This window comes from Adiantum capillus-veneris, chromosome 13, assembly GCF_014529385.1.
Source record: "Adiantum capillus-veneris isolate H3 chromosome 13, ASM1452938v2, whole genome shotgun sequence".
In the NCBI taxonomy this organism is placed as follows: domain Eukaryota; kingdom Viridiplantae; phylum Streptophyta; class Polypodiopsida; order Polypodiales; family Pteridaceae; genus Adiantum; species Adiantum capillus-veneris.
Window position 1 is genome coordinate 3,011,737 of NC_140943.1, and position 13,146 is coordinate 3,024,882.

At 40.7% G+C, this 13,146-nt stretch overlaps 1 protein-coding gene across 2 annotated transcripts; it reads left to right on the top strand.

Annotated features, from left to right (window-relative positions):
- The first annotated feature begins 7,907 nt into the window (after window positions 1-7,907).
- Window positions 7,908-11,964, top strand: LOC147443525 (pentatricopeptide repeat-containing protein At3g09040, mitochondrial-like). 2 transcript variants are annotated; one of them, XM_086526328.1, is made up of 2 exons: window positions 7,908-8,501; window positions 8,743-11,964. In XM_086526328.1, exons 1-2 carry the CDS (start codon window positions 8,143-8,145, stop codon window positions 11,789-11,791), a joined length of 3,408 nt encoding a protein of 1,135 aa, XP_086382454.1. In that variant the 5' UTR covers window positions 7,908-8,142; the 3' UTR covers window positions 11,792-11,964. The 2 variants fall into 2 exon arrangements, with proteins under 2 accessions (XP_086382454.1, XP_086382455.1); XM_086526329.1 differs by having other exon boundaries at window positions 8,363-8,501; window positions 9,530-11,964.
- The last annotated feature ends 1,182 nt before the right edge of the window (window positions 11,965-13,146 follow it).

Sequence of the window (13,146 nt, forward strand, 5' to 3'; positions counted from 1 at the left end):
CACTAAAGTAGAAAATTTATGCATACATATCAAAATGAGAGAGAAAAATGCTTCTACATAAGCAAATTTTACAATTTTCACAACCTCTCATGCATGGTGCAAAGTTGATTAGTTTCTAGCTCACTTGAAGTATGGAATTTAAAATAAGCCAAGAGCTGAAAATAATGCAACTTTGAATGAAATGAAGTGGCTCTCGATAGCCAAATTTTACATTTTAAAGCTTTTCGAAAAGTTGGCTAACAACTAGCTCATGTGAAATTTTACATTCTAGAGCAATCTATGAGCTAGAGATGATTGCAACTTAATGAAATGGAAATGAATGGCTCTCACTAGCCAAATTATGTACTTGAAAGCTCAAAAAAGTTGGTTAAACACTAGCTCAAAATGAAAAAATTTAACTTTTGACCAAGCTATAAGCTAGCATGTATACAACTTTTAATCCAAAGAATTTGGAATGGCTTTAATTTGCCAAATTTTGCAATACATTGCAATGTCGACCCCTTTTTGGATCATTGAAATCACACACGGCCTGCCACAACCCTTCAAAATGAAGCTCAATTGTTAGTGCATGAAAGCATTTGTCATTCAAAGTAAGCACTAAAACATGCACAATCGATCACAACCCCAAAATTCTCATGCTCTCTCTTGGCCATTAAACAAGCTCAATTTTAGTGCTATGTAGAAATTTTTGCATTCAAATTAAGCACTAAAATGTATCAAACCATGCCAAGTTTAAGCACAAAGTCCCAATCAAACAAGCACAATTTTTCATCCAATGTAACTCTCAAACTCATATGCATGTCACAAGGAATTATTCATTTAATGCAATGAAATTGAGTTCCAACCCATGCACACTCCAAGAGTTTTGGTGCAAGGGAAATGATTGCACAATCATATCAATACAACAATGTCCACGCCATGCTCTCATGCAGCAGGTTATCACATACAAAGCAATATGGCCAACGAATGCTCATAAAACGGGTAGCTCAATCTTCCAAGTTTATGCAAACAATTTTCAATCTCATCCTCATTCAAGTAAAAAGATCTTCTTGAAATATCAATGATTTGCAATCGATAAACATAAATTCTCTCGAGCCCATCTAAGTGAATCGAAGCATTCTTTATGCTTACTCTCAAAATCCAATCGAGATTTTTTTTGTTGCCAATATTTTTTGTTCTTTCTTTTCTCAATCGAAAGTTTCAAATTTCCAATCTGCTCAAAGTCAAGAGAATTTAAGTTTTGATGGCATCAATGTTATTTATTTTCAATGGTTAACTTCACGAAGGTCGGGGGTTCAAAGAGGAGAAAGGTGATCCCGTGGGAATGCATGCTTAGATTTTTATTTTTTTTACTTTTTTAAAAAAATGAAAGTGGCGAAGGCTGCAGCCAACTCTGTGTGTGTGTGTGTGTGTGTGTGTGTGTGTGTGTGTGTGTGTGAGAGAGAGAGAGAGAGAGAGAGAGAGAGAGGGGAGAGAGATCCTGTACAGAGCGCCCTTTATAATTGTGTGTGTGTTTGGACGGAGCCGGCGTGGGCATCCAGGCGGGCCAGGGACACCGAGCAAGGCGGGGTGGGCTAGCAGCTTGTGTGTGTGGGGGCTCATGCTGCAGCATCTGCACGAGTGTGGAGGTGTGTGTGTCTAGCTTTGAAGGCGAGCAGCCAGGCTACACAGCGGGATCATGGGCATGTGTGTGTGTGTGTGTGTGTATGAAGGTGTGAGCCAAGCCTAGCGAGTACTATATCGGGTGCGTGTGTGTGTAGTATGTGAGCCAGCGCCAAGCCTGGCGTGGGGTTGGCTCCGGGTCAACAACAACATGTGTGTGAGGTTCCACCGAGCATCTGCGCCTTTTTAGGCTGCATGCATGTGTGTGTGAGCTGTTTTCGCTAGCGCCAAGCAAGGCCTGTGCGTGCCACAGAGGAGTCAGCAAGCCTTGATTATTTTTTTATTTTTTTATTTTTGGACTAAGGGGTGATTCCCACTTTCCCAAGAGCAAGAAAGGGAGAAAAAGATTGTTTATGGTCGTCGTGAGTTGAGGGTCTATCAAAAAGTGGGTTTTTGTTATTGTAAGTTTTAGAACACTCGTCAAACATCTCGTGCACCAAAATTATTGACATCAATTTCATGCATTGTTTGAATCAATTCACAGTCAATTGGTGGTACTAGCTCAATTAATGCACACACCATGTCCGAATCTCTCCGTTCAACAAAAGTTTCATTGGAAACATGCAATTGATCCTTTTTTTGACTTTAAATGAGTGGTTGAAATCCATATTCTCATCAATTTTAAAAGTGCAAACACACTACATAGGAAAATAATCCAAATCCATTCCAATCTCCCATCCCTCTTTATCCAATTTCAATTTTGTAAGCACAAGTTTTATATGCACACACATCATGCAATGAACAACCTAATGAGAATTTAAGCCACATTTTCAAAATTTTGAAAATTCTCATTAATTCATTTACAAAACTACTCCAAAAGATCATTGACACACACTTTGAATTGAAAGTTTGCACATAAAATTAGTTTACAAATCATCAATTGAATAGTGCAAGCTCACAAAATGAGTGACCTAATTGTCCTTGGCCATTCCAAACCCTATTTGTAATCATTGCAACTTGTGAGTTGCTCATATCCGGTGTCCACAATCACTCAAACCCAATTAGGTTTATCATTTGGGATTTGCATGGCTCGACATGAGTGAATTTTAGTCACAATTACGCATAAATGAATGCAACATGACCATGTTCATCTTGATCAATCATTAGCGTGGAAACACATAAAAATTCTTCGCAATTGGGCATTATTTGAGAAATCTATCTCAACATTTGACCCAGTTTGTGATAACACCTCAATTATTTGACCAAATCATCATCATAATTGGTAAAAAATACCAATTATTCATTCAAGCACCGGATTGCACATGCCATTGAGTAGGCACACACACCCAAATTTAGGCCAAAATTTTATGCAAAAATTACATCAATTCCACAATGCAATGCTCAAATTGCAAACTCAATCAAGCATAAGTGAATGCATGCACGCTCAATTTCTAAAAAATTAAACTATTTTCACCCAATCAAGCAATGCACACACTCAAAAATTAAGCACAAATGATCGAATTTTTCGCAATTGAAAATGAATTTAGGCTTATACCTAATGATTGCACATACTTTTCATGCACATTTCACAATCAAAATACCATTTAGGTGTCCCAATTGACCATCAATCACTGAAAATCAAGTGGTCATGGATGGGCACACACACTCATTTTTTGCTCAATTCTTTGGCAATTAGGCTTATCCAATGATTGAATTAGCCTAACATACACATCATTTACATGATTGCATACTCATGTATCATCAATTCCATCACTTTATATACATGCACACACTAAAAATTAGGTGCACACACACTTGAAATTTTTGACAGTTTTTTCCCTCTTTGGTGTGTGCACACACACAATGATTTTTATGCACACACATGAATTCTTGATGAGAATTAAGCATTATTTAGATACAACCAAGTTCATTAGTCACAATTTGACTTATCAATTTTATTCCAAGTGTATTAAATTAGGTGCAAACTGTAGGTCAATTTGTGTTACACACCTAATTTTAGCAAATGATTAACAACATTGAACCTCATTAATCAATCAAGAATTGACATAACAAGTGAGTGCACTTACATCGTAATTACACTCCAAGCTATTCCTTTGCTCCACGCGAAGTCGCATCATTGCACACACGAGTGTGTGCACCATCAAATTGGCTCCAAAATTGACCATTTGTAGGTCAAAATCAAATACTCAAATCATCAAATTATGCATAAATTGGTACAATTAACTTGATTAGAGTGATGATTCCACCTCTTGCAAGGGGATTCGCATACTTTACACTTCAAATGTTAGTGGTTAGGTTAGCAAGGTTAGTCAAAATTAGTAAAAATTAGCATGGAAAGAAGCGAATTAGCAAGGGTTAGCATGAAATTAGTAAAATTTGGGGTGGAATTGGGGGTTTGGGGTATTCATAACTCAACATTAACATCAATTTCTTGCATAACATCATCAAATCAAACAAAAAAATGAGTTACACACTCAAAAACCAATAAAATTAGTAGTGAAATTACTCTATTCTACACATCCTAAACTCACTAGCTTAGATTATCGATCCCTAGCAGCGGCGCCAAATGTAGGGATGCGTTGTAGCACGACCTAATCGCAACCCACAAAATTGTCAAATCGTGGATCGGTAACCCGGTTAGGGCATGAAAGCACAAGCCTACGATGTATAGACATAGAGGATTCAAGGGATCCTTCTACTCATCATAGAGAGAAGCCATGGAAAGGGCTTCCTCTAATCAACAACACATTCCTACTTACTAATCTTACACACAATCACGTGGTTGAAATTAGCCTCTCACATCAATCACTCTATTCACAACTCTAATCACACAACTACACAAACATGCAATTAACATACCTACTCCGCATTAGTGTGTCCATTCCGGCACAACCCCTCAATGCGACTACGTATGCACACACACTAACCGCACACCTTGTAAAGAGAGATGAAGAGAATGAAGGCATAGCCCTCACACACCATGGCCAATGGTGTGGATAGAATAGATTAACTCAAAAAAGGGATTAGAGATCTACCATCACACTAATACAATCTCACTCCACATAATCAAACAAAGAAGACTAATAAGAAAGAAATTGTAATTGATTATTAGAAATCAAGAGCTACATGGGTATGGAAAGCCCATGAGCCTCATGACCATCCACTCTACAAAGAGAAGAACTCACCCCAGAATGACTTCTCATTAAGCATAGTGCTCTTTTATAACTTTGAGCCTCAAACCCTTCAGCTATGGGATAAAGTTGAGCTCTCTAGCTTAGAACTCATACAACTTTGGAACTCCTAAATGAGCCCAAGGCCCTATACAATGAAAAGGAAATATTGTGCACTATAGCACATCTACAGCTTGGTGTATAATTGGTGTAGCCTGTGTTAGCCGCTGCTAACAGTAAGAGATTTTTAAGGGATTTATAAGAGATAGAGACTTGATTAGAGAGTACACAACAAATTAAGCATAGCATAAGAGTGTAGAGAAGAGAATGTGCAAGAGAAAGGTTTAAATCTAGCCCCAAACTCCACAGCACCTCTTCTTGTGGAGTTTGGTATTTAATATATTATTTGTGAGTTTAAGGTGCCAAAAGTTGCGGCTCCTCTTTTACAACCACTTCACTTTTCTAAATGGGTGAAGCTCATTAGTTCTTGCATGTCCCATAAGGGGAAGTTCTCACAACAATTATTTACAGAGCCATAGTGGCTTATTGAAATGAAAATCCAAAATAATGTGCAAGTACAAAACTACCGAAAGGGTTATTGCTTGTATCTCTTCGTCAACTCCTTGCATTCCACTCTACAAAATCATCATCAACAACTCAATTAGAAAAATAGAATAGACAACACATAATTAACCATTACGCCAGCTATCCCAATTGCAGCTAACCACTACAACAGGAGGGTGCCCAATCTCGTTACAATTCTAAAATGGGAAGGGTCTCTATATCAAATGCACTAGAGCTCATGTTGCCGAACCTGCTACCAACAACCCATTCTTTGTGGAATACATCTTCCACTTCTTTCAACTCTCTTTTCGAAAGCTTGCATAGATAGGTAGTTGATGTGGCTGCTAGTCATCACAATATAATCAGACGTTGAAGATTTAGTATCGGACATCGCCTCTATCAGTTCCCGATCGATGGCTTGAAACTACAACACCAGCTGGTAGTACAACGTCTTTAACTTCACGAGCTAGCTCCACATTCTGTGTGTGTGTGTGTGTGTGTGTGTGTGTGTGTGTGTGTGTGTGGTGTGGGGGGGGGGGGGGGGGGGGGGGGGGGGGGGGGGGGGGGGGAGGAGGGGGAGAGGAAGAGACGTATCTTAGTGTGTAGCGTTAGATGATTGGAGAAAACATTTGAGACGAATAGGGCCTACAAGCTAGCGTTGCCTGTAACAATTTAGTGTACTAGGATGTTCAATAAGATGCATACCACCATTTTGTAAGTAGTTATAAAACAGGCAATCGATCAATAGGTTGTCATTTGGGCCAATACCTTGGACCTCAAACACCAGGAAGAGTAGAGTGTCAGCATAGAAATGAAACTAGACGAGGGCAAAGGGGGTGTTCGTGGGATGGGGAGAAAAAAAAACACTAAGAGGAGAGTGGGTTACGAAATAGAAACCTTGATCCCTTTAATAGTGAAGCTGCTTAGAAAGTCTAAAATTAGAACTTGTTTGAGGACCCATCCGGGTTTGGTGACCTGATGCAATTTCCCCTAATCAAGTTTTAATTGAATCCAATTATGGTTTGCAAGATGCTTGTAGAAAAGCAGCCATAACTCTTTATGTAGAGGACCCTTGAAATAGAACATAAAGTTAGATTTGCTTCTCTTTGAGCTTAATCAATATCATGTATCTTTTGTATTTGTCTTGACTCTTGTTTTGTGTCTGACAGAGAGGACAATAGTGGATGTTTTGAATACACAAGCATGACTCCAACTCGACAACATTGCAAGGTCCGTTATCTGCTTCTAATTCTCTATGCCTATACATTTACTTGGCACAACACTTAAATGCTACGGGGTAGGGTACATCTTTCGTTTCTTATTATATCTGGAGAGACCACAATGCCAACTCTCCATCATATTTTGGCACTTTTGCATGACATGCACTGTATACTTAGCATTTTCAATCTATGGTGCTTCATTCTAAGATGAAATGTTTAACTACATACTGCTTTTTTGTAGCTTGACTCAAAGTTTGGCATGTAGCTTGGACATTTGAAAAACACATGTACAACATTGCAGGTCAGTAAAGCACTTCATTTCTTATTGCAATCCATTGATGCTTTATCCATTTGCTTGTTTTAGAATGTTGCACATTGCTTCCTTTACTTTGGTTTACTTGCATGTTTTCCTCCAGAATTATGCACTCGATGTCAATCAACATCTGTACATATTGATTAGACACACAATTTGCATATGGTTGCTAGCCAATGCATGTACTGTATTACTTGATGCGCTTAACTTCCTCCCATAAACATAATAACATATTTAAACTATATATGCCTCTTAAAATCATGTTTCTTTAATCATTCATTGCTACAACATTATATAGCAAGGCTCACCAAGCAAGACCAGTTTTTTAAAGTTTGCCAATGCACTTTATACTTGTTTACTTCAGTGCTAGTTGCTTGATGTCAATTTGCGTATGCCATGTTATGTTTTATACATATTCAATAGAAACGTCCACCAAGCAAGACTAGTTTCCCTTTATTGGCACTGTCTTTCGGTAAAAAGGAAGGGTAAATACGAGAGAATTTCAGCTGTCTATAAGGGAGCACCCTTCCAATTTTGGACGGTACGTTTTATTTTAGTGCTCTGTAATCTATAGTCTCTTTTCTTCTCCTCCTCCTCCTCCTCCTCCTTCTTCTCTCTCTCTCTCTCTCTCTCTCTCTCTAATCTATAGTCTCTTTTCTTCTCCTCCTCCTCCTCCTCCTTCTTCTTCTCTCTCTCTCTCTCTCTCTCTCTCTCTCTCTCTCTCAAATGTGGTAGATTGGTTATGCGTTTTCCCTCTTCAATAACAGGTCTTGAGTTCAACTCCTCGTCGGCTAGATCTTTAAGGTCTCCTGGGATAGTTTCCTACGACATTAAAACTCTCTTCTTCTCGGGTGTGTGTGTGGGTGTGGGTGTGTGCGCTAATAAAAAGAGGAAAATGATATATCCTTTCTATCACCCAAGTGTGGTAGATTGGTTATGCCAATTCCCTCTGGAATAACAAGTCTTGAGTTCAACTCCTCTCTTCCTCTCTCTCTCTCTCTCTCTCTCTCTCTCTCTCTCTCTATAAGTGAAAGGCAATGCCACCGTCTGTCTCAGATGCCTTGTTTACTTAGGTGCAGCAGACATAGCGAGTTGACCCTGGGTCTGTTGAAATGACGACCAAGCTCCGCGGCCTTCAACACCTATTGCTAGATCTGGTGTGAAGAAAGACACACGGAGAGGGAGAGAGAGAGAGAGAGAGAGAGTGAGTGAGTTGCCATGGCACTGTGCGGCTGCGCTCACAACCCCAGGAATGCGTCGTCTGCTTTTACCCAGGCAATGGCAACGTTCTTGTGTTGGTTTTGGATTCCCAACGGAGCACGCTGGAGTCCCTCGTCCTGTGCAGAACATAGCGAGAGTCGCTTGCCAAATGCTGTTATGGACGCATCAAGGACGTTATCATATTGGGTTCTGTCGGAAATTGATGCCAATGCTTGCCTGCTGTCTGCCTTGTACCATTACAAGCAGGTGTCCTCATGCATGCTCTCCTCTTGTGTGTCCTCAGCCGTACCAAGTTCAGCTTTTTAGTGCAGCGGGGGGTTCGGGGGAGCATGTATCAACATTACAAGAAGGACTTCATGGCTTTCACAAGGCAGATGGTGATGATTCTTGGTACGTGTTTCTCAAATAACTTTCCAGGTGGTTTCTGTTTCGTTCTATTTGTATGTCTGGGAAGTATGTGTTCTCTATATTGATGCTGGTGGTATCTCTTAACATCCCTTCATGCTTGCTCACTGTGGGCTGTGTGCACTATTTATTTTCAACGTCCTGTTTTTTCATCTGAGGCTTTGGTTTCCACTTAATTTTTTAGTAGATCCTTTTGATAAGTTCAGATTTCTCTTGCCTCATAAAGGTATTTACACCATCCTGGATCCATAGAAGATCTTGAAAGATGTTTGAGGCGGTGTGCAGTCAAGAGAGATTTGACCACAGGAAGGTGCCTCCACTCATTAATGCTCACAAATGATTGTGAGGTCTCAGGTTTCCTCGGAGGCTATCTCATTCACATGTTTGCTTGCTGTGGAAGCTTGTTGGAAGCAAATTTCGTTTTTGCTCAAATGGGGAGTGTTTGTATAGAAGTATGGCAAGCAATCATTGAGGCACACACTCTTCTTTGCCATACAAATAGCGCCCTTACATTGTATTTTCAAATGCAAATAGAAGGCCTCTTGCCCTCTAGACACATAGTTCTCAGTATTTTAGGATCCTGCACCAAAGAGAAGGGGCTTATTTTTGGCAGGATTATCTATGATGATGTAACCAGAGCTGGACGAAGCTTAGATGTAGCAATTGGAAGCCGCCTGGTTGACATGTATGCAAAGCGTGGCAGCATAGCAGAGGCCCAAAAAGTATTTGACAATCTACCCTGTAGAAATGTGGTTACATGGAATTCTCTGATTGCTGGGTATGCTATGGCTGGCGAGATGGACACAGTGTTGCTTCTCTTAGAAAAAATGAAGAAAGAAAAAATTTGCCCTGTAGGGGTTACTTTTCTTTGTGTGTTAAAGGCTTGCAATGTGTTGCACTCATTAGAATCAGGTAATTTGATTTGCATGGAAATTTTAAAGTTTGGATGGGATTTGGATGCAGTAGTTGTCAACACTCTCGTTGACCTGTATGCTAAATGTGGGCGTTTGCAGGAGGCTCACAAGGTGTTTAGCAGGTTACAAAGTCGAGATGTAGTATCATGGAATGCACTTATCTCGGGATACGTCAAAATCGGGGATGGTGCTTCGGCGCTTGAGCTTTTCTGGAGAATGCAAAAAGAGGGTGTCAATCCTGACGCATACACATTTTCCTCTGCATTCCAAGCTTGTGGAAGTGTTGAGAACGGAGCAGAAGGTGATGCACTACACAATTACTTTCTTGTAAGTGGGCTTGACATGGATACACATGTCGGGAGCACTCTACTTTACATGTATGCAACACATAACAAGCTCAGGGAGGCCCGCCAGGTGTTTGATGGGTTTCAGAATGCAAATAGTGTCATGTGGGGCATGATGATTGCTGGATACTGCCAGCATGGGCACCACATCTGTGGGCTTGCACTGTTCAAGAAGATGCAGGGCGAGTCTATCAAACCAGATGCCGCTACTTTTCCTTTCATATTGAACTCCTGTGGTAATTTGGCTGAAATAGGCCTGGGCATGGTTGTCCATAGTGAAATACTCTTAAGACGGTTGGAAGCAGAACTGGAGATGTGCAATCCTCTTCTTGATATGTATTGCAAGTGTGGGTGTCTTAGAGAGGCATACAAGGTGTTTGACTACCTGTCGATTCGAGATGTGGTGACTTGGAACTCATTAATTACAGGTTATGCCCAACAGGAAGACGGTATCACTGCTTTTGGGCTGTTCAAGAGGATGCAGCAAGAGAACATCAAAGCAGACAAGGTCACTATATTAGGAGCATTAAAATGCTGTGCCAGTGTAGGAGCGGTCCTCCAGGCCATGCAGCTTCATCATAATGTGTGCCATGATGGTCTTGAAGCAGACATGTTGCTCGGAAGCAGCCTGGTGGATGTATATGCAAAGCTAGTATGTTTAAAAGAGGCTGGTGTGGTTTTCAGCGGACTGCAGTCCCTTGATGTGGTGTCGTGTAGTGCTATGATATCGGGGTACGTTCAGCAGGGTCTTTGGTTTCAGTCTATAAACTTGTACGATCTCATGGTGCAAAAAAACATAAAGCCAGACAATATTTCTTTTGCATGTGTTTTGAAAGCTTGTTGCCAAATAGGGGTAATAAATGACTGCAAACTTCTACATGACCAGATCATTCGAGTTGACCTCAACTCTGATGTGCTGGTAGGAAATGCTTTAGTCGACATGTACGCAAAGTGTGGCAGGCTGCCCGAAGCTCGCTATGTTTTCAATACCCTTCCGGCAAGAACTTTAGCATCATGGAATACCATCATGACCGGATATGCTGACAATGATGATGGTTTCCAAGTTTTTGAGCTTTTTGAACTCCTGCAGCGGAAGGGATTGGTTGCAAACAGAGTTTCGTATTTGTCTGTTTTGAAAGCTAGTAGCAGTTTAGGATCAATAGTTCATGGGTTTTTTATACATGATCAGATTGTCAGAAACAGTTTAGAAGCTGATTTAGTTGTTAGCAATATGATGGTAGACACATATGCAAGATGTGGGGGCCTCAAAGAGGCACGTGCAGTTTTTGGCAGCTTGCCGAATCGGAATGTTGTTTCATGGAGTGCCCTTATTGCTGGGTATGCCCAGCATAGGGGCCTTGAGTCGGCACAACACTATCTCCATGGTATGCTGCAAAGCGGTGTGAACCCTGTCAGCAAGACGTTCACAAGCATTCTTGGGGCATGTAGTAATGGGGGCCAGGTGGAAGATGGCCACTATTACTTCAGATTGATGAGAGAAGAGTATGGAATTGCTCCAAGCATTGAGCATTGCAACTGTATGATCGACATTCTTGGGCGTGCAGGATGCTTGGAGGATGGGCAGAAGTTCCTACACTCTATGCCTATCCTGCCTAACATAGCTACATGGATGTCCTTGCTAACATCATGCAGAACTTTTGGCGACATTGAGTTCGGGAGGCTTTGTTTCAAACAAGCTAATAAGCTCAATCCATACAACTCTTCGGCATACATGATCATGTCCAAGATATATGCAGATGCAAATATGTGGACTGAAGTGCGCAAGCTAGAAGAGGCACGCAAGCAAGGGTTTGCGTGGAAGAAGCCAGGCAAAGCATTCATCGAAGTTAGTGGCAAAGTATATCAATTCACTGCTGGAGAAAAAAATCTTCAATGGGCCAGTGGCATTTGTGCGAAGCCTCAGTTTTTGGTTAGAATGTTGAAGGAGAAAGGGTATGTACCTGCGTCAGACTCTGTGCTAGAGACAGAAGTAGAGGTAGTGGCTTGTTGTAGCTAGCTCCTGGAAGAATCTTTGGGGTTTGAAGATTTGGGGGGCATGTATAATACTCAAAGGGAAAAAGTTTGCGAAGAAGAAAATGTCAATTCAAAGGATTATATTTTTGCGTTATATTGTAACTAAAACACTATACTACTAGAGAACATGATTGAGCAAGTCTGGTATTATGCATTTCTATTGCTTTGAGGAAGTACTTTTAGCTTTGGAGCTCGAGAAATCAGAGTTTATGTAGAGACCCCTTTGGAGTCCACGTCAAAATATGTAAGTGTAGCACGTGAGTTCACTTGGAGGGGTTTTTTAAATTTAAGAAAGAACAAGTTGTAGGGTTAGGAGGGACAAGGGGTCATTTGATTCATGGCGAAGTGTGTGTGTAGAGGGATTTTAGAAATACCTCTTGAACGCGTGCGCTAAAGGTATTTTTGGAAAGTGGACTCCCTCCTATAGAAACTGAACAATTTAATGTAGTCAATACTAGAAATGAGGCATGGGATGTTGAAGCGTAGGGAGGAATGGACCACACTAAGAATACCAAAAAGTTAATCATGATCATCACACTAAGGGTCTCAATACCGTTGCATACATTGTGATGACACTTTCTAAAGCTTGCACTTTCAGGTATCTATATAGATGAGAGGGTGATTGAAAGGCTTTAGCTTCATGTTGATTTGTGGTAATTTTGAAGGTACTTAGTCAAATGTAGGTAGGCTCAGTACATCTTTGCACTTATCTAGCCTAGGATATTCTATTAGTATAGTTTCAATACCCCACCTATCAGTTTTTCCCACCATCATATATGTTGCATAGTTTGTAAAGTCTCTATATAAGGAGAAGCCAATAGTGCATATATATTTGGTGGATTTCAGCTTTCATGATGATGAGATCCTTATTTGTGATCGTGGATGGTATGGAGCTAATTTAGGAGTCCAACCTTGAGGTCCAAGGCGTAGTGGGCAACCTCACTTGGTCAAGGGCCAACGGTCCTCCAGGTAGGGATTTGGGGGAAACGTCTCCGAGTCCGATATTGGAGAAATATTCTTTTGAATATTCTCTGCGATACTAAGCCATATTTACAAGCCATTAGCACTATGGCATGTGGTCATAGTGGTTGGTGGCTGCGCACGGTGGGTTGGCATAGTCAATATAGCAGATGCCACACATTTTTATCTACCATCCATCGTAGCACTATATAAGGAAGTCATCTCCATGAATCATGGCATCATATATTGAAGGATAATCGATTATCCCTTGTGATTTTTCCTACTAGCTCTAATTGTCTATATCGCTATTTAAGCTATACCTTGAGAACGCATGGGTGGATGAAGCCATCACTTTGTAATAGCGTTGATCTAATCTAC